At 36.4% G+C, this 20876-nt stretch overlaps 1 protein-coding gene across 3 annotated transcripts in view; it reads right to left on the bottom strand.

The window, feature by feature from the left end:
• Positions 1-20876, bottom strand: part of LOC118621157 (muscular LMNA interacting protein) — a 251384-nt gene that overhangs the window by 112537 nt on the left and 117971 nt on the right. For all 3 annotated transcript variants that reach the window (XM_036248472.1, XM_036248473.1, XM_036248474.1), the window contains exons 3-4: positions 9754-11322; positions 294-365 (exon numbers count right to left, since the gene is read on the bottom strand). In XM_036248472.1, coding sequence (XP_036104365.1) covers positions 294-365; positions 9754-11322 — 1641 coding nt within the window. The remainder of the gene's footprint in view (positions 1-293; positions 366-9753; positions 11323-20876) is intronic.

The following is a 20876-nucleotide window of genomic DNA, read 5'->3' as shown; positions in this document are numbered from 1 at the left end:
TGAAGATAACAACCACCTAAAATTCCAAAGGACAAGGATCTATCCAAATCTAAATTAAGTTTCCCAGGGCTACTTGACATTGGACTGGACACTCTAGGCTCATATCTAGCCTCTAGTGATAGATTGATGATGCCTTCCACTTTACTCATCAAGATGTTTTCTTCATACCATTCCAAACTGAGAGTAGAATTTTATTTGAGTAAACACAGAACTTTAAAACAGAAATTTTAGAAAACATAACAAAAATGACATTAGCAACATAAAATTCACTCTGCTTTTGAGCCAACACTGACCTTTTGTTCCAAAAGCAATGTGTTTGTAGGGATTGCTGCAAAAGCCTTGTAGCTTGACTTGGTCTTGTATTGCTAGAATGGGTAACCAGAAAGCAAGAGTGGAGATGAAAAGAGGGAAGAAGATGACATAATTTTAGACTAGTTCTACCAGGTTAAATGACAAGTTATCAAACGAAGAAAACAGTTATTATGCTTGAACAACATGTTTGTGACAGAAAAATTTAGCTCCCTATGTTAATATTTAATTAGAACAAGAAGCAAAGAACTATCACAGTAGTAAAATATCAGCTGGGGATTATAGGCAATTATATGATATGTAGTTTCAGAACTTAAAAGTATCAATCTCTAGAAATTTATATATAAATTTCTCACTAGCAGTTTTCCTCATAGGAGTACTATTCTTTAAATGTCAGGGTTGTTTGTTTGTTTGGTTGGTTGGTTTTCCTTGATTCTCAAAGAAAAGTGATTCTTTTTCATAGTGCCATAATTGTCAAATATTATGCTAATAAATGATATTGAACTCTTGATACATCCTCTTACATCATTCATAAAAACAAAGATCAGTACACATAAAATTTAATACCATTTTAATAAGCAGCATATTTAAAATAGAATTCCATCCATTTAACTCCAAAATGAAAAAACTAGAAAGCTCTAGATGTTAAAATTTATTTGTTAAACCTTATCATCTTCTGTACTTTCTAATATAGAAATCTTAATAAATCAAATGGTAAAATATCTGAGTTTAAAGTACAATGCAGAGTAATATAGTTTATATGTGTGTAGTATTTGGGGAAGAAGCCTAAACATGGGGAAGTTGTAGAAATCAGGATAATATGCAAAATCAAAAGCCCAGCTTTCATATGTTCTGGGTCCCAATCTGCTTAACTCTGTTCAAGGCTTCGGTCACTTCAGAAGCCTCAGTCTGGGACAGCTTCCCCAGGGCTCAGAGTCAGGGGGAAGTCTGTATATAGCTCCCAGCTGCCTCCGTCCACTTAAAAGAAGACGAAAGGGTCTACAGAAGAAGAGAGGACAAGCAAATCAAATAAAACCATGCGTTTTATGATATAATTGAAGTAACGTTCGTTAAACCGTATAGTGAAGGTAAGAGAAATCAATATTCCAGACCTGGAAGAAGTCTCAGGTCCCTTCCAAGCCCTACGTCTCTATATTCACCCTGCACTATTATGGTCTCCAGAAAATAGCATATTTGGATAAAGACAAAATAAAATGTCATTTCTTAAGGGAAATAAGAGCTGACTTTCATTACTGGAGAATTTATATACATTGTCTCTAATTTTTCAGAAGCCTCGTAACTAAACAGTCGTTAGGAAAAAGAGACAAGGTGAGGTCAGGTGTGGTCTAGTCTAAGACTAAAGAGCCCCGAAAGAGTAGAAACAGGTTGGACATCTGGTCTTGCCTGGATCCGATATCCATACTTGCTCTATAAGATAATATATTCTCCCAAAGAATATCTAAAGACAAATAAATAATACAGAGTAAAATATATAATTAATACTCCATGAGGATTTCATGAATATTTAATTGTAGTAATAGCACAATAATAATAATAGCTAACTATCACTATGAGCCAGGTAGCATTCAAAACTTCTGTGTATTATTTCATTTAATTATTACAACAAACCTATTAGGTAGAACTATGTTATATGCATTTGATACATGAAAACTAAAGAACAGAGATGTTAAACAACTCATCTAAGGTAAGTCATAGCTGGGATCTGAATGCAGGCACTCCAGTTCAACAACAGTGCACCTGTCTACCATATTCCCTTGCCTATCATTTCAGGAAGCATAATCATTTACAATGTTTTATTCCTATCTTCAACTGCTCTGAAGATTGTAGCTAGAGAAACCTGTACAGAGAGGAATCTGGTTAGTGCATACATCATGCCCTAGAATCCTAGAACCAGAAGTGATATCGAAGGCCATCTAGTTTAACTCCCTCATCCAAGACAAAAATCTCTCTGATCCTCTGTTCAGCCACCACATGAACACTTGCCTACTTCCCAAGGCAACACATTTAGCATAATTGTTAAAAATGGTGCAAAATTCTTTCTTATATTTAGCCAAAATACAGTGCAACTATTCTCTTGGTCCTATTTCTCTGAAGTTGGAATCACGTGCATTGAAAGAGCTCTCTTCGGCATCTTAGCTGTATTGCAGTTTCCACCAACCTCTCCTTACCAATCTTTAACTGAATAATTGTCACTATTCTCACCATTTTACTCTGCCAACATTTCTTTAAATTTTGAAAAGGTATGTGTTTAACTAGATGTATTTTTAACACAAAGTAGAATATAATCATCACCTCCATGATTTGACAAGAAAGTCAATTACTACAATGATGATTATAATAATTGAAATTGTCTCATGTTTTTTGTTTTGTTTTGTTTTGTTTTGTTTTTTTTCTTTTTGCTCAGTTTAGAATATACAGGAAAGTGAAGTTGGAGTTATTTCATATTGTTGGATCATGCTGAGCATGCTATCACCTAAAATCCTTAATCCTTTACTTTTATCAAAACATTTGTTAATCTTCATCCTGTAGTTATGTTGTTGTTTTTTTCTATAGATCCAAAAATAGTACTTTAGGCATTATCTCTATCCAATTTCATTTGACTAGATTTGGTTTGCCATTGTAAGCTATGAAAATAAAAAATTTTACATTTCATGAACTGTTTTGTTAGACAAGTCATTTTTACTTTCATTCAAGTCATATACCAGGGATAAGAAGCTCTTGTCTACCAACCTGGTGGACATCAATTAATCCTATAAATCTATTTGGATATAGCAGTTCAACTCATGAATTCATTCAACAAAACATTATTGAGTGTGTACTTTGTGACATGCGTTGTTCTTAGTACTGGAGATTCGGCAGTGAACAAAACTTACAAAGCCTTTATTCTCTACATCTTACATCCTAATAAATGGAGACAAACTATGAACAAATAAGAAAGCAAATGAAAAGTCAGAGAGCGACAAATAATATGCAGAAATTTGAAATAAGGTGATGGATAAGAGTGACTTCAGGGATGCTTTGGATTGAGCACTTGTAACAAGCGTGAGTTCACAACTCACATATGTCCTTTTGTTCATGATTTAGTGAAAGATATCACAAAAGCTAGAACTTGGAAGGCATTCAATAAATAAATGTCTGTTGTTTGAAGAAAACGCCTGATTTCCAGTTATCACTGGTTTTGTAAACATTCACAAACTAAACTTACAGGCTATAATTTTCAGAAATTATCTTCCATTTTTTGGGAAAAAAATGGAACATATGGCTTGCCTTTTTCCCCTGGTAAATCTCTCATTTCCCATTATTTACAATAGTTTTGCAATAGAAGTAGAAATTTCATCTGTTCTCAGACATAATTTATCTAGACCAGGAAATATGAACTTACTTAGAATTAGGTGATCTTTCTAGTTCCTCATCTATCTTAGGCTTTATGCAACTCTAAGACATATATAGGTTTTTCTTTTCAGTCTGAAAATCATTTTTGTTTTTATAAGAGATAATTTTAGGTGTACTATATTTCTTCTGGGCTCTTTGAACCACCTTCTAACTTGGGACATGTCTCTTCTTCAGTACTCCAAGGTTTCCAGGTGTCGAACCCAATTCATTGGTTCCCCTTCCTTTGTTTAAAATTACAAATCACTCTAGTTAAGGTAATTATAACTCGAATAAATAGACTGTAGTATTAGAGGCTGGAATCACCATCAACTAATCATAGAGGTAGATCTGACCAGTCTGACCCTGAATCTAGCGAAAAATTCTATGGTACTAATTGCATCTCTCCAATTTGTAATATATGCTTTCAAAAGTCAATAAAGATGTCTTAAATATCAGACAGGTGCACAGCAAAGTTTAGGTTTAAAAAAGAAAATGGTATTTTAGGAGATACGTTTATCAGAGTTAATTTTATTTATAGGCAGTGCTAGATATTGCCATATAAATCCTGGCTGTGATAGTGGGAATAGCAAGAACATATCCTTCTCCTACAGAAAATATTCCCCACCCCTATCTTATCCCCTGTTGCTGATACCTAAAATTCCATGACAGGCTCTAGTAATAAAGAGCCATGAGATCTCAAGGTGAACTATATGAGTTGCCTGGAGAATCAGGGATTACACTTTAAATAAAGGTGACTACCAGAACCTCAGATGGCACAGACAACAAAAAAAGAATTCTGGTGAAGAGGCTCCCTTTCTCTATGGCCAGGTTCTCCTGCCAGAAGCATCGATGAGCAGAGATGAGAGCATCGCTCCAAGCATACACTTCCTACTCTTCAGTGACTGAGTCGGAAGACGGAAGCTCAACTGCAGTCCTGACCCAAGTCACAGAGGGATATTTCATATTCTTTCCAACACCTTCTACCACTCTGGCAAGAACAGATGTTCAGCAAGTATTTGAGTTAAATGGAAGTTTTGAGTTGAAAATTATGCTGAGATTCAGAGAACATAGAAACCAAAATTTTAGTTCCTTACTACTGTTCAAGTCTTGGACATTAGAGATGCTCTTGCTTGTTCCCTTTTCAAGCATGCCTGAAGATATTTGCAGTGTGTTGAGTTCATGAAAGTCATCTTCCTTCAATTACCTGAACTTTCAAGATTTGAACTCATGACCTTGAATCCCTGTTGTTGTTTTTTAAAAGTATCTTCTTTGAATTAAACTGCACAGGTTCCACCCTCTCAATTAAAATGCAAATATTCCCCAAGGATGAAAATGAAGCTTTTGGCAATCCCTGACACTTGAGTGTAAATCATTGTTAAGATGAATCCAGAAAGCCTAGCTGGAGAGAAGCAAAGAGAATGGTTTGTACAGAGGTAGAAGCAACGAATAGCAGGGATGGAGAATCATGGAAAATCTACAATCCCCAGAAAGGTATCAAGAACTCTGTGGAGGTAGTAGAGTAAAAGACAGTGGAACAAACAGAAAAAAAAAAAAAAAAAACAAGAAGATATGTATGTATAGTTTCAGCCATTTTTACCACTTCACATATGGCTGGCTTTAATGATTGCTGAATGTTTGTTACTCTACCTAAAAAATATATACAGAAATATTTATCTTTGCCTTCACTGTTATAACCTCCCAGAGATAAGGTCATTTGCCTAAATTGTTGCAATAGCCTCTTAAGGTCTCCTTACTTCCTCTCTCACTCTCTTAGGGTCTGCTCTTAACACTGTAGCCAGCTAGATAAGACTGTCAGTTATCTATTCAAAAAACCTCGATTGCTTCCTGACCTACTCAAATTAAAAATTAAAGACTTAGAGGTGTCCTGCAAGATCTCACAGGCTTACAGTAGCTCCCAGTTACATCGCCTCTGATAACCTCAGCACCCCCTCTCTCACTCCGCTCTTGCCACACTGGCTCCCCTGTTCTTTGCATCTGCCAAGCACTCTCTGGCCTCAGGGATTTTTCCTGCCTATATTCTCTTATAAGCAATATCTCCTTGGATGACACCTTCTGAAAGAAGCCTATCTTGACAGCCCCATATTAATTTGTGACACCATCCCTTTCATTACCACATAAGACCTTCTAACATACATGAAAATGTACTTATTTGGGGAGGTGGATTATTGTTGATTGTTTCTGTTCCACCATAGAAGATAAACTTTCTATGAGCAGGCATTTTTGCTATTTTATTTGTTGCAATATATCCTTGCGGCTTTGAAAAGTACCTTGCACATAATAAGCACTCAGTAGATATTTATTGAATGAATGAGTGATTTGTTTGAACCCACACAAACTATTTTAGCTAATGGAGGTACATTTCATATTGCTCATTTTCCAGATAGCATATGGATTAGCAGAAATGGAGAAAGTTACATAGAGACTGTTGCCACCAAGTTCCAGTGTGATACATTTGGAAACACTTTGATGCCTTAAAGGAATGAGAGTTTATAAATAAAATACCAGCTAGAAGTTCATGAAATATCAAAAAGCTCCCAACTAATTCCTTAAATAAACTATGTTTCTAAATAACTTTAAGGCCAGCACAGGAATACCACCATCTTAGGTGAGTGGCAAAATGTATGGAAACTCATAATAACTCATAAATAAGGGCAAAGTATATTGAAACCCACATACAACTCTATGGATTAATTTTGTGATATTCAGGTTTTCCCAAGAGACTAAACTATCTCAGACAACATAAGTATTGATCAAAGGATAGCCTGAGCAGCATTCAGGGAAATGTTCATCCCATCTATAGCCATGGTTATATTGTAAAACAATATTCTTAACTCTATCTGATACTAAAATATATCAACTATATCAAACGAATACAAACATATTCAGAACCTTAAGACACAATCTATGAAAAAGAAACATTAAACACACTTTATACCTGAATTTAGCTCAGCATGCTCTACTGTTCCATTTTATTTTAATATCAAAGGCCAAACTTTGAACTAATGTCCTTCAAGTATTCATGTATTAATTTGATGGCCATTTGTATTCCAGGACCCCTTTTGGGGTCTGGCACAAAGTGAAACTGATCTAAATCTGAAGCTCTTTGATTTCAAAGATAGCCCTGTGCTCAGATTTGCACCAGAGTGGAAGGAGCAAGACAAGAAACAATCCATAAAGGCATATAAATTCTTTGATATCCCAAAGCCTTTGTCTACTTTCTCCTAATAACCTATAAAATAATCTTAGCAATTTAATAAAAACTAGTCAAACATCAAAAGAAACTGGAATAAGATTTATCTATTCCAGAACCCATTTTAATGATTTTTTTATACTCAAGTTACAATTTCTGCAAATAATAGTTTGCAATAAAAAAACCTGCAGCCTGATTTTTACCTGGAGAGATAATAGCAAGAAGAAAGGAAGAAATAAGTAGAAGAAGAATGGCATGTCTCAAAGAGTGACTATTTTTGCAGAAGTTATCTTGTGTTACCCATTATAAGGAACATATTTCTGTTCAAAGCAACAAATAAAAATAGATAAATTATAATTTCTTCATATTTTTATATTTTAATTTACCTCAAATATATCAAAAAAGTATTTAATATTAAGAACAGTAAGTGAGCTGTGGGAAAACAAGTCTCTAACAAACTTGATTTTATCAAAAGTCCCTCTAGGTCAATCCTCTTCCAACTCTCTCCAAAAACAGGACAAAACATGAACGAAGCAAAGGGAACCACAGAGTCCCTTGGAAGAAGCCTCTGGAGTACAATCACTCTTCACAAGGTAATGAATGATTTAAGTCTACAGCAGTATGGTTTAAAAAATAATTGTTAATAAATTCAGGAAATGGTGATGTTTAGATCACCAGTTTTTTTAATATACCACAAATGAATTCCATACTCACATTACATATTAAAATGATAATCACTAGGTCATTTTACCTCAAATAAATAAGATTTTCAAATTTAGAAATATTGTTTTAAAGTTTCTCTATTTCACTTGCTTTGAAAGTTTAAAATACAAGGACTTAATAATCTCTAATAATACATTTTAAAATGACATAAATAATGTATAAATTTATAATTCTTATCATTATTCCATAATAATTTCCTTCATCAAAATTATTAAAGATAAAATAATTAATATGATTTTTTGTTTGGTAACAATAAAGCATAGTAATAAAGAACACTGGTTCAAGAATCAGTAGACTTAAATTAATTATACACATCAACTCTGCCAGTACAAGATATATGACCCAGGCAAATTATTCACTGAATTTCAGTTTCTTAGAGTATAAAATGGAGAAAATAGTATTATCAATCTCATATGGTCATAAAAATTAATTGGCATAGTCCCTTTAATTAATTTTTAACTATTTTTACATAACTACTAGGATATTTCTTGATTCACAGAAAGCACTTGACTCCAATCACCATTAGTATTATCATAACTATTCAATGATAAGTTGATCTTCTCATGTCTCCACATACAGTCCCCTGGAATCATCTTCTGTATATTTGGTCAGATTATTAATACCAACTCTTTTTCTCTTCATTAAGATAAATCCTAAATATTTCAACAGGTCTGACATGCATAATAACTGTACCTCACAGTAATATTTGTATTATATCAAATTCAGCACACAATTATATATAACCTGTATTAAACTATGTTAATATTTCTTTATACTTGTTTTCTAGCTTTGTTGTAGATTTAATAACTCACTACAGCTTCTTCATATTATGTACATGTTTTTTTGTTTGTTTTTTTTAAGACAAAAATGTACCTTACTTTTCTTAAACACACACACAAGCACATAAACACACACATCTCAAAAAAGCCAGTGTAGCTGTGGGCATACAGTGGGTGTTTAATGCATGCTTTATAAGTTGAATTATATTGCAACATCATTAACAAGAGCATGTAGGTTGTTTATTTTTCCCATCTTAAGCTTATCATTCAAACCGAGTTGCACACAATCTCATGGAACTTAAAAGCTCTAAAACTTAAAAGCTCTAAAACTGTTATTTCATGCACCGACTAAAAATCCCAATTCCCTCTCAATACAAGCACTTTTATGTTATTTATATAACAATGACCAAATTCTGGGTGTATAATATCCACATTCTAAATTATTTGAGAATAGTTGAAAATCTGGCATGTTCAACAGCAGAGACGCCTTTCTCCAGAAGAAATTAACTCTATGGGTCACTCCTTCGAATACTTTCCTTCTCACATTAAAATAAATGTGTTTCACATCTCTGCCCAGTGGGTTGCTTCAGAGAATTTAAAAGCTATTATTTCTCCTTTCTTAATTCTGTTTCCTTATACCCAATCTGCCTCTTCTTTTTGTATTTCATAATTATTGTTTTTAGTGTTTATTACAAATCAAATCATTTTCACATATAAAGGAAATTTCTATTTCCATTTTCCCAATATGTATATAGCTAAACCCATATTGATTTAGCTTGAGGTATGAAAAACAATAAAGAAATCAACCTGGTAGAAGGCAAAAGAATTAATAATTATAAATGAATTAAGACAAAGGAAATAAAAAGTTTCCAAATTGACTTGGCAAGAATATGGACCTAGATCTAAGATAATATTCCACTTTATACTAATCCTGTCTGCTAGTCTATTAGTACAGGATATTTTGATGGATAATAGAGTCCATGTTATTAAATAATTAGAAATGTATCATATTCCCAAATCTCAAACTAGCTTCTTTAAATTTTATCTTTGGAATTAAAAATATAACACATATTATGCCTAAAGCTATAAATATAAGAAGTTATCATACGAGGAAGATTTGCAAAATCAAAGATTTTCACAGAAACATGCACAACTTTAAACAGATTATAATTCATCTCCCTGTTCAAATATACCAAATCTTAGCCCCACCCCACCCCCACCCTTGCACTTTCTCTAGTTCCTTATAGGAATAGAATAAATGACTTCCCCCCATGCAAAAAAAAAAAAGTTCTTTTGTATTTCAAGATAAGCATGCACCATGCAGCATGCACAAAATACCTTGGGTTTCTTATTTTCAGGGTCTGTTGACAAGGAAAATGCACAAGGTGAAATCAACTCCTTGGTTCTTGTTAGAGCGATGGGAGGTGAAGGAGTTGAAACCGTTGACCTGTGGTCGGATATTGAGCTTTCCAATTTCCCATGTCTTGAAGGCAAGGTACCACTGTCACAATTGGGGTGCAGTGCTGAACGACTGGGCTGGAGCGCCTGGGTGGGAAGATTAGCATGAGGGAGAGGGGAGGACCCCAGTTTGGGAAGAGAGGCAGAGCTAGTACTAGAGGCAGGAGGTGAGAGAGGAGCAGAAGGACTCTGCCCCTGGCCAGACAGCTGTGGTGATGCTTTCTGGGATCTGTGTATCAGGTTTGAAAGAGCTGGAGAAGGACGGAAACATTTCTCTGGAGAGGAAAGTGTGGCTCTTTGGTTAGTGGGAAGTGCAGAAGGTAACGTAGAGGAGGCTGATGCAGAAGGATCTGTGTAAATATTCCTGGGCTTTCCTGGACGCTTGATGTCAGTATCCTTTTTGCCCATCCAAGGAAAAGGAGAAAAGCTTGGTGGAACGGGAGGAAGAACTACAGGACTCGATGTATTTGTTTGTAGCAGGGACAGGGCAGGATTGCTCTTGAAAGATGTGGGTGATGATGTTTTCTCTGCATTGAAAGAAGAAAGACTACCACTTTCATGTTTTGTGGGAGAAAGGGGGGGTGCCTGAGAAAGGGGAGCAAATTGGGTGAAGAAGGGTACGTGAAAGGATGGCGGGCTAAATTCAGAGCCCTGGTGTTCTCTTTGCTCAGGAGACCCAGCTCTCAGGGAGCAACTGGAGAGAGATTTTTTAGGTGTGGATGGGGTTTGCTTTACTTTTTGATCAAGTGTGAGTGTGGACGAAGCCAGGGAGTTGAGAGAGAAAGTGGGACAGGATGCAGGAGAAAAGGGTCTCTGGTGAGAAGGCTTTGACTTGAGGATGGCAGTGAGAAGTGAAAGCCGGGAGGGCACCGGGGATTTCACCCCTGACTTGGAGAGATTTCCACTAGATGACACTGGGCTGCAGAGAGTAGATGAAGAGCCCTGGAGAGAGGAGGCGAATGGTTTTGGACTTGGAGAGAGTGAATGCATGACAATACGGACTGGTATGTACGAGGCTGAATTCGACTTCAGAGGAACACCAGAGGAGCGTGGAGAAGAGGTGCTCAGACTTTCTCTGGGGCTAAGGGCATGTGAGGCTAACGTCTTCTTCTTCAGGACTTCTGATGTCAGTCCAGGTTTTTTATCTGCTTCACTGGGATCGGGTACATTAGGACCTGATAACTGAGTGGAATGAGGAAACTGACGCGTTGAGGAGGTGCCCTTCGATGCAAAAAAGGGTGAAGAGTGAGCAGAAGTTTGAAAATACGTAGCTGTTTCTTCCACCAAGGCCCCACTGACATCCAGCCTCCTAGTGTGGAACTCCTCTAGCACAGAGGCTCCGCCGAGGTGAACTGGGTCAGGTGGTGTTTTCTGATTGGTTGGAGAAACAAAGGAGAAAGCAGGTGGTTTACAGGCAAGCTGCTCAGAGGTAGTGGGAGAAGAAGTTAACTAGAGGAAAGAGAAATAGATAGATTGTAATAGGACATTATTTGTGAAACTATCAAAATATTCTTGGCACTTGTGTGTTTATGTAGTCTTATTAGTTTACATGAAAAGAGGCACCTTAAACCTCCATAAAAATGGAAGAAATTCTGTTCCACTAATGAGGCATTGTTTTGAATTTGAAATAAAGTGTAAATAAACTGTGAAGTATTATATACAATAGCTCATTTATTCCTCAGAATGAGCATCAATATTAAATTGTATTTGCTTATTTCATTTAGAAAATAATTCATTGACAAAATTTAAAAGAGTTATCTTAATTTGGAATTGTGGGATTTGAAAAGATTTAAGTCATCATCAGAATAAATTTCCAAATTCATCTTAGAAAATAAAATAGATTTTCTTCCATTGTAAGAATATAAACCATAATGTAATAATAATGACTACAACTCTTAAAAATTTTAACATCAAAATTTGAGGTTCTAAAAATCTGGACTACTGCTATATACTGTGAACCTAAACAAATACCCACAATTCAAAAGATGCAGCACCCAATGTCAACATACAATGATAAATAGAGGGTGAAAACAAAGTCCAAAACAGAGGGAATTGTAGCTTAAAAAAATATGTTCCCTAATTACTTGCCAGGATGAACATACAACAAAGAACTGGTTACCCTGAAAGGCATACGTATCCTTCCCTGTCAAAGGAATCCAGAGTACTTTACAAATGTAATCTGCCTTAAACAATGCAACCCATCAATTCCACATAAAATGAAAAGAAAATACAGAAATTATGTATCACTGTCAAGACAGCTAGGGATCCTGTTAAAGAACAAGGTGTAGGTATTCTTGTGCTATTCTAAAAATCACCCAGTTCTTAAAGACAAATACTGAAATTATAAGTGATTCTAGAGTCAAATCTTTTAAACAGAGGTTTTCTTTCAAAATTATTTATTTGATTCTATCAATCCATAATAGAAAGGAAGCTACTTATAGCTAATAAAAAATTTAGGGAATTAATAAATATTTATTAAGCGATTTTGCAGGTATATATTTGCCATGTTACATAGCAGGAAATGTATGATTATAATATTTAAACTTAATAAAAGGTTGATTTACAAATTCAGTAAAAGATATTCCTTGGTTTTATTTAAGGTGTCCATGAGCTCTAATGTAAAGATTTTCATATCATATAGTTTTGAGTTTAAAAAATATTTAAAACTAATAAATTCAAACAACTCACCCCAAACTTTCACGCTTCTGTGCAAATATACCCAAAATATTCACTTATTTTTATATATAAATTATGTGTGTATTTGCAACACAGAATTCTTGGCACAATAAATAATACTTGAGTACGTGGTCATAACCCAGAATATCAAAAATGAGGGATAATTGAAAAAAATCAAGCAGAGTTAAATCAAATTGAGAAAGAAAGCTTAAAAATGTCCTCACATAAGTTTTACTTAGAAACAGTTCTGCTTAGCCAGTAGTTGTAGAATTGTTTCATATTATTAGTCATAAATGAAAAATCTTCTCTTATTGTTTCTAAAGATGGCCTCTTTTCATAGAAGGAATGAAGAAATTTCAAGACCCGGTAGGGTGACTTTTCATGCTGTGCCATAGCTTTCTGGTAAAGAATTTTATAAAATAATCCTGGACCCCCAAAATCCCATAATCTTTTCAGTCATCTTTTCAAATAACTTCCATTTACATGACAAACTCATTTATTCATCCTGTTTATCCACCAAATTGTCATGTTAAAATCATAGGTCTATAATTTTGAGGGTCACATTCAGAGAAAAAGACTGTTCCCTCAAACTTCTTCAAGAGTATTGATTCTAATTACCAAATTTTCTACTAGATTAAGTCATATTTTATCTAATATAAGTAATTCAGAATTTTATTGTACTTTTTAATAGTTAATTTTGAAGAACTTCTAAGGAAAAAAACCTGAAAAATCTAAGAATGGTTACTGTTTATGTTAATCTACAGTTTAATAGTTTTTCTATTTAACATATTAATAAGTATTTGTAATATATTAATTTCTAATTTGCAAACACATTCTGATGTTATTCTAATTTATACTAATATAAAATGTGGCACCATAGTACTATAAAATTCCCAAGAGTGAAGAACACATTTTTTAATGAAAAATATTCATTGTCCTGAGTTCCTCTCATCAATAAGTTTTTAAAAGGAGGAGCTATGCAGAACTGATTTTATGCAGAAAGAAAGAATGTCAACTGCTTAATCAAGTAGCCCAGACTTTATTTTACCTCTTCCTTGTAAATCCCTTACTTCTCTATTGATATCTATAAATTATTTCCATCCCTTCATTCTTTTTCATTAATAACTACTCATGCTATTTGTTACTAGGTTTATTACTGATACTCTAATTCCTTCTCCCTCAAACCAGTTCTTCTCCACTATTTCAAACCTGATCTTTGTTGATTCCTTTGTTTCAAACACCTCTCTGAGCTACCCCTTACTATGTACTCCAATCCCAACTCTTCCTCTGATTCCTTGATACCTCTTACTACACACATCCTCCAAAGTCATTCCCAAAACTCTCTTTTCCTAGAAAGACTATCCTGAACTCTGGAATACATTCCCAATAATCTCAGTAACAGAGGATACTTGTGATGTTCAGCTGTCATCAAGTGGGTCATAAATCCACCTTTTCATCCTATATAACAGCAATCATCAGTTTTTTAACAACCAATCTCTATTTTGGAGCTGCCTTGTAATTTTAGTCTATCTAAATTAACTTCTCCTATATATATTCATTTCCCCCCTTAATATGTCTATAAGATTCCAAAGCATCCAAATAAAAGCTAGAGTGATTGATCTGCTGCTACTTGATGTTCTAAATAGTTACTGAGATTTGGACAGCACCAGATGTTGGTCCCATATATTTGTGCTTTTCTTCCTGAATCTGTATAGTCATGCAACGCAGAAACTCTAGATTCCCCTCTGCTTTCACAAACAACATGACATTATAGCAAGTTGGCCTCCTACACTTACCTGGTGGTCAGTTCTATTCTCACTGATGGACACTCATTATGTCACTGGGCAGATATTCAGCCTTTCTTACTTGAACATTTAAATAATATTTCTTGTATTCTTACCTCTAGTTGCACCCCATTAGACCTATCATCAGATTGATCATTTCCAATCTGTTCAAAATATATCTATGCTCGCTGACTTCCGGTCAAGATGGCAGCCTAGGTAAACGCGGTATTACGTCCTCCCACAACCACATCAAAGTTACAACTAAACTACAGAACAACCATCATTCAAAACCGCCTGAAATCAAGCTGAATGGAAGTCCTACAACTACAGAATTAAAGCAGCAGCCACATACCGACTGGTAGGAGGGGCAAGGAAGACGGGCTGGTCCCACACCCACGTGTGGTGGATAAAAATCAGGAGGATACCTCGGCTGGGAAGGTCCTCCCTGAGGACTGAAGGGTCCCAGTCCCACACCAGATGCCCCGTTCAGGGTTCCAGTGCCAGGAAAAGAAGTCCCCATAACTTCTGGCTGGAAAAACCAGTGGGAACTCAGTCTCAGGGAAGCTGACCCTGCTGGAGCCTCAGGCAGCTCCTTAAAGGGCCCATGCAAGGACTTATCACACTCACTTCCTCTAAGCTTGGAGGAGAGGCAGCTCGAGGAGCACCAGAGACATACAGGGAAGAACTGAGCTGGTTGGCACTGGAGCGAGGGCTGGAGAGGAAGCTTTCTCCAAGACAAACGTGCTGTCAGAGGCCTTTGTTCCTTTGGTGAGCCCTTCCCTGGGGCGGCAGACAGTCGCCATATCTGGGACTCCAGCAACCTGGCTCACACTGGTAGCCCCGCCCCACCCAACTTTCAAGCCCACCCAAGCTGTTGCCAGTTGCTTAACCATAGGATTGGCCTGTCTTGGATCCTGCTTCAGGTTTTCCTAAATTCTTTCAAACAAGCAGCATCCTGGTCTCAGATAGCCCCATACTTCTCGTTAAGTAATACACAGAAACAAACACAGGGAAGCAGCCAAAATGAGTAGACAAAGAAACAGGTCCCAAATGAAAGAACAGGACAAAACCCCAAGAAAAGAACTAAGCGAAATGGAGATAAGCAACCTATCAGATGCTGAGTTCAAAATACTGCTTATAAGGATACTCAATGAACTCAGTGAGAATCTCAGTGAACTTAGTGAGGGCCTCAAAAGCATAAAAAAGGGCCAGTCAGAAGTGAAGGAGGCATTAACTGAAATAAAAAATAATTTACACAGATTCAATAGTAGAGTACGTAAATCCAAGAAGCAAACCATCGATTTGAAATTAAGAAAGCAAAAAACGCCCAATCAAAACAGCAAAAAGAAAAAAGAATCCAAAAAAATGAGGATAGTGTAAGGAAACTCTGGGACAACTTCAAGCGTGCCAACATTCGCATCCTGGGGTGCCAGAAGGAGAAGAGAGAGAACAAGAAATCGAAAACCTGTTTGAAACAATAATGGCAGAAAACTTTCCTAACTTGGTGAAGGAAACAGACATACAAGTCCAGGAAGCACAGAGAGTCCCAAACAAGATGAACCCCAAGAGGCACACACCAAGACACATCATCATCAAAATGCAAAAGTTTTAAGACAAAGAGAGAATCTTAAAAGCAGCAAGAGAAAGGCAGCTAGTTACCTACAAGGGAATTCCCATAAGGCTGTCAGCTGATTTCTCAAAAGAAACTTTGCAGGCCAGAAGGAAGTGACAAGAAATATTTAGAGTGATGAAAAACAAGAACCTACAACCAAGATTACTCTATCCTGCAAAGCTGTCCTTTAGAATCGATGGCCATATAAAGAGTTTCCCAGACAAGAAAAAGTTAAAGGAGTTCATCACCACCAAACCGTTATTATATAAAATGATGAAGGGTCTTTTTGAGGAAAAAGATAAGATATATGAACAAACAAAATGCAATGAATACATATCTATCGACAATGGAATCTACAAACAAAATGAACAGGCAGAACAGAAACATTCTCATGGATACAGAGAACATTTTGTTCGTTGCCAGATGGGAGGGGTGTTGGGGGAATGGGTGAAAAAGGTGAAGGGATTAAGAAGTATGAATTCATTGCTAGACTGACAAACCTCAAAGGGAAAGGGGTTGGGGGGTGGGAAGAAATAAACCAAAGAACTTATATGCATAACCAATGGACACAGACAATAGTGTGGGAAAAGGCAGGAGGGGGGAGGGAGGGGGGAGGAGGAGTCAATGGGGGGAAATGAGGAACATCTGTAATACATTCAACAATAAAGATTTTTTTAAAAATAAAAGATTAAATATATATATATGTGTATATATATATATATATATATATATATGCTCAAGATGTCATCAATAATTTCTCTGTGTCTACCATGAACTAAAAAATCTTTCCTTTATGACAGAGTCCTCTCTTGATATCTAACCTCATCTCCCTTATCCCCTGCTATTTTGCATTTTTAGGTTTTACTTTGTTTAATTTTTAATAATATTTTGTTTAATCTCAACTTTCTTATCAGTATTGTCAACATTCTAGCCATCTTGTTCCTTTAGCAATCCACTTGGCAAATCTTCATTCTTAAATCATTCCCACTAACTACCATGATGGTTCTAGACCCAGTCTACTTCAGCTGGTACTAAAAAATGGAACACAGCGCTGTTGATTGGCAGGGCTGCTGAACTTAATTTATAGACTTGTTCTGTGCAAGTGCACCAGCTGAGAGTGGGGCTGAACTCCCTTGTACTTATGCAGAAAGATCACCATTCTCTAATTCATACAGCAGATGGGTGAGACATTATTGATTGGTGTCATCATAAATGTAAGGTCTGCAGTCTCAGCTGGGCCCTAAACATCTCAGCATTTTTGTTGGTTGCATTTTTTTAAATTTTTTTTTTGTTTTGGCCCCAGCTTTCTCTCCTGTTCTGAACAACATATCTTCCAGAAAGTTAACACTCACCACAAACCCTTTTCCCACCAATCTCTCGTATTCGACAGACAACCTAGATTCCATTTCTCCAAGAAAAACTGAGATTACCAGGAAAATCCAATTTTTGTTATATCTACCTTCATTTTCTTTCCTTTATTCTAGAAAAAATATGACTTTTCACTTTTTAAAAGGTAAATTTTCTCCATGTACACTGAATCACAGAAGTTCCTGTCTTCTAAGGGATTACATTTCATCAGTTATCCTTGTATGCTATGTATTTACCCTTTTTTTTCCCACTAGCTCTCAAAGTCCTTTTTTCACACCTTTATCTCAACTGGTCATATAATTTGTTTTCCCAGTGGAACATTGGCAAATGTGATATGAGAAGCAGTGGCTAGAAAAGCAGCATGCATTGGAGCTTACTGGTTTGCTGAGTGCAGAACATTGCCATAATGTGAGCCCAGGCTAGTCTGCTGGAAAATGCAAGACCACATCTCAGCCAATGAGCCACCAGACAGCTAACCACCTACCAACCAACCCAGCAGTTAATCGCAATCAATATAAATGAGCCACAGTAAAGATCAGCTAAGCCTCACCCAGACCTGCAGAACCACCTGGCTGAAACTGGCCAAATTATTGACTGGCAAATTTCTGAGCTAAATAGAAGGCTGTTGTTTACAAACACTGAATTTCAGCATGGTTTGTTAAGTAGCAAAAACTAACTAGAAATGTGTGCAAACACACACAGTAAGATCTTTGTGGATCCTGTCTTTCCCACAGTTACAGGCCCATATTGTTTGGGCAGTTACATGTGTACCATGCAATCACCGTATTGATGGCCAACACGCCCTACAGTGACTTCCCAGAATCCCGCTCTTATATAATCCCCTCCTTTTGAGTACTTGGAAGTACAACTTGCTTTCAACTAATAGAACCTGGCAGAGCTGAAGGAATTTTGCACATGTAACTAAAGTTCCTAATCAGGTGACTTGAAGTTAATCAAACAGATTATCCTGTGTAGGTAAGACCTAACCAAGTGAGTTCTTTAAAAGTGAGTCAAAAGGTTAGAGAGCAAAGTAGCAGAGAAAATAAATAGAATAAATAAACATATTTTTTAAGCCACTAAATGTGTGGAGATCTGTTATGTAACAATGGAAAACTAATACACTTCCCACTGGCTTCTTAGCAGTTCCACACGCCTCCTCTTCCACAGACACTGTTATCACCAATGTCTACAGTGATTTATCATTTCCTGAACCCAGCAGGCACTTGAATCCCTTATCTTTTCTGATTTCTCTCTAAAATCTGACACTTCTGATCTCTCCCTCCTTTTCAAAACTGCTTTATCTGTGGCCTCTATTTCAACACTCAGTCCTCTTCTTTCACTGTCTTCTTCTTACATGTTGGTACTTATCTGCCCATTCCCAGAAAGGCCTAGGCACTGCTTGTTTGCCCAGAAAAACTGGTACTTATTCTTTACATGTCAGCTCATACAATGTGAGCCTTTCCTGAGGTTCAAGGCTGATTCAGGTGTCCTCCTCTACATTTCTACATTTCCCACTGTCCTTGAACAAGTTACCTTTCATTGTCATTCTGTTCGAGAGCATCTGTTTTCAAGTTCCTTGAAAGTAGGCACTATGCCTTTTAAAGTTTATTACCCTAGTGTCTAGTGCATGGCCTATTGCCTTCCTGCAAAAATGAAGAAGTGACCTGTAAATATAGAAACAAAAGTACACAGAGCAGGGACATAGTGTCTCCTTAAGAAGGCCTCTTCACTCCCTCAGAGATTGTCCCAGAGAGTGAGGGTGAGTAGGAGATGGAGACAGCGACTCTGATAGCCAAATCAGCTTTACCTCACCAGAGAGGAAAAAATGAGGTTCTGACGTCAAGTCAGGAGACCGCCCATTCTAAAAGCTTCATCTTTCTGCTGGAATTGTCAGAGCAACTTGATGTTCCATAAATACACTTCCTCTGTCCCTTGAGCTAATGATACAAATGAGGTTTCAGCAAGAGGAAGCAACAAGCCACCAGGCAGGGATTCTGCCAGCATCAGAGCACAGCCTGGGGCCTCCCTGAGTCAGAAAAGTCTTCTAAGTGTGTCTAGTCTCACTCACCACAGATTATGGCAAAAAGGTTAAGAGGACAGAATCATATCCTCACATTAATCAAGAAGGGAAACGGGGAGGTAGCAGTGGGAAGATCACTAGAGAAAGGTGGTTAAAAAATATGAAATCACCCCTGATAATTTTATTCAAAGGTGAAGGAGAATATATTCAATATTATGGTGAAATACTTGCAAGATGACTAGACTTTAGTGTGGTGATCACATTGTAAGGTTGAATCCCTATATTATACATCTGACTCTAATATAACATTGTATGCCAACTATACTTAAATTCAAAAATAAATATATTTTTAAAAATCACTTGGTCAGGAATGTATATAACAACTGAAAAAAATGAGGGCTTCTACATTTTTAATCCTCATTAATTGCCTCAAGGCTGTTATATGATCAAGAGGGCCCACCCAGAATCTGAGTTACTAGATGGATCGATCGCCTCTCACCTCCTTGAGCAAGCCAGATTCTCTTTCTGTTTCTTTTTCCCCTGTCTGGCCATACATAGTTCTGCTCTGCATGAACTAGAGTCATCCAGATGATGGTAATGTGCACATTCCTTTCTGGCCTCTAAATAGAAATGCCATTTTTCAGGAACTACTTCTGTCCTTCTAAGTTAGTTCTCCCAGCAGTTAGCAGAATCTAACACAGAAGTTTAACCTACTCACTTTTCTTCAAAGTCTTCAATCTCTAACTCCCTAAAGCCAAAAGCTATGTGTGGATGATTTGTTTTAATAAGCAAAATAGGGAGCAAGAGCTCAATTATGAGGCAGGAGTCCTAGGCTCTCTTGTATACTCTATGAAAGTCTTCTCTGAGCTATGGGTTAAGACAGTTCATATAAGGCTATCTATTCCCTATTTACATCACAGGGGCATGTGAAAAAAAGGATCATTCATTTATTCACTCATCAGATACTTTCTAAGTACCTACAAGTGTCACAGTGAGGCTCACAAATATACTGGAGTAATAGAGACATCTAAAGGCTATTCTCATACAATATGTTGGTATGAACAGGGCATTTCATTATAACACTGAAGCCTCAGGAGCATACAGATTTCTATGTCCAACGTCCTATCCAAGTAATTTGTTATATCCCTTTTCCATGGATCCATGAAATATAGGCACTTAAAAAACATGTGAGCTGATGTCTAAATTTTCCAATACTTTATGTAAGAATCTCCTTTATTTGACCTCAGCCAGTTCTTCTGATCTTATTTTCCATGTCTCTCCTCAGTTCGTACATACAAGCTACAATTGAACCAATATATAAAACCTCTCCCTCTTCACATGTTCCTTACCCTGTACCCCAAAACATGCTGCCTTCTTAGACTTCATAAATATAGTAAATCAGTTATTGAGAACTTATCATGGGCCAGGAACTGTTATGAACAGTTTATGTATAAATATAAATAAGTAAGTATATACAATCTCATTATATATATAAAATATGTAATCTCATTTGATCTTCATAAGAAAGGTTGATATCATCACC

The sequence above is a fragment of the Molossus molossus genome, unplaced genomic scaffold, assembly GCF_014108415.1.
Source record: "Molossus molossus isolate mMolMol1 unplaced genomic scaffold, mMolMol1.p scaffold_m16_p_8, whole genome shotgun sequence".
NCBI classification, from domain to species: domain Eukaryota; kingdom Metazoa; phylum Chordata; class Mammalia; order Chiroptera; family Molossidae; genus Molossus; species Molossus molossus.
This window is presented reverse-complemented; position numbering and strand designations above follow the sequence as displayed.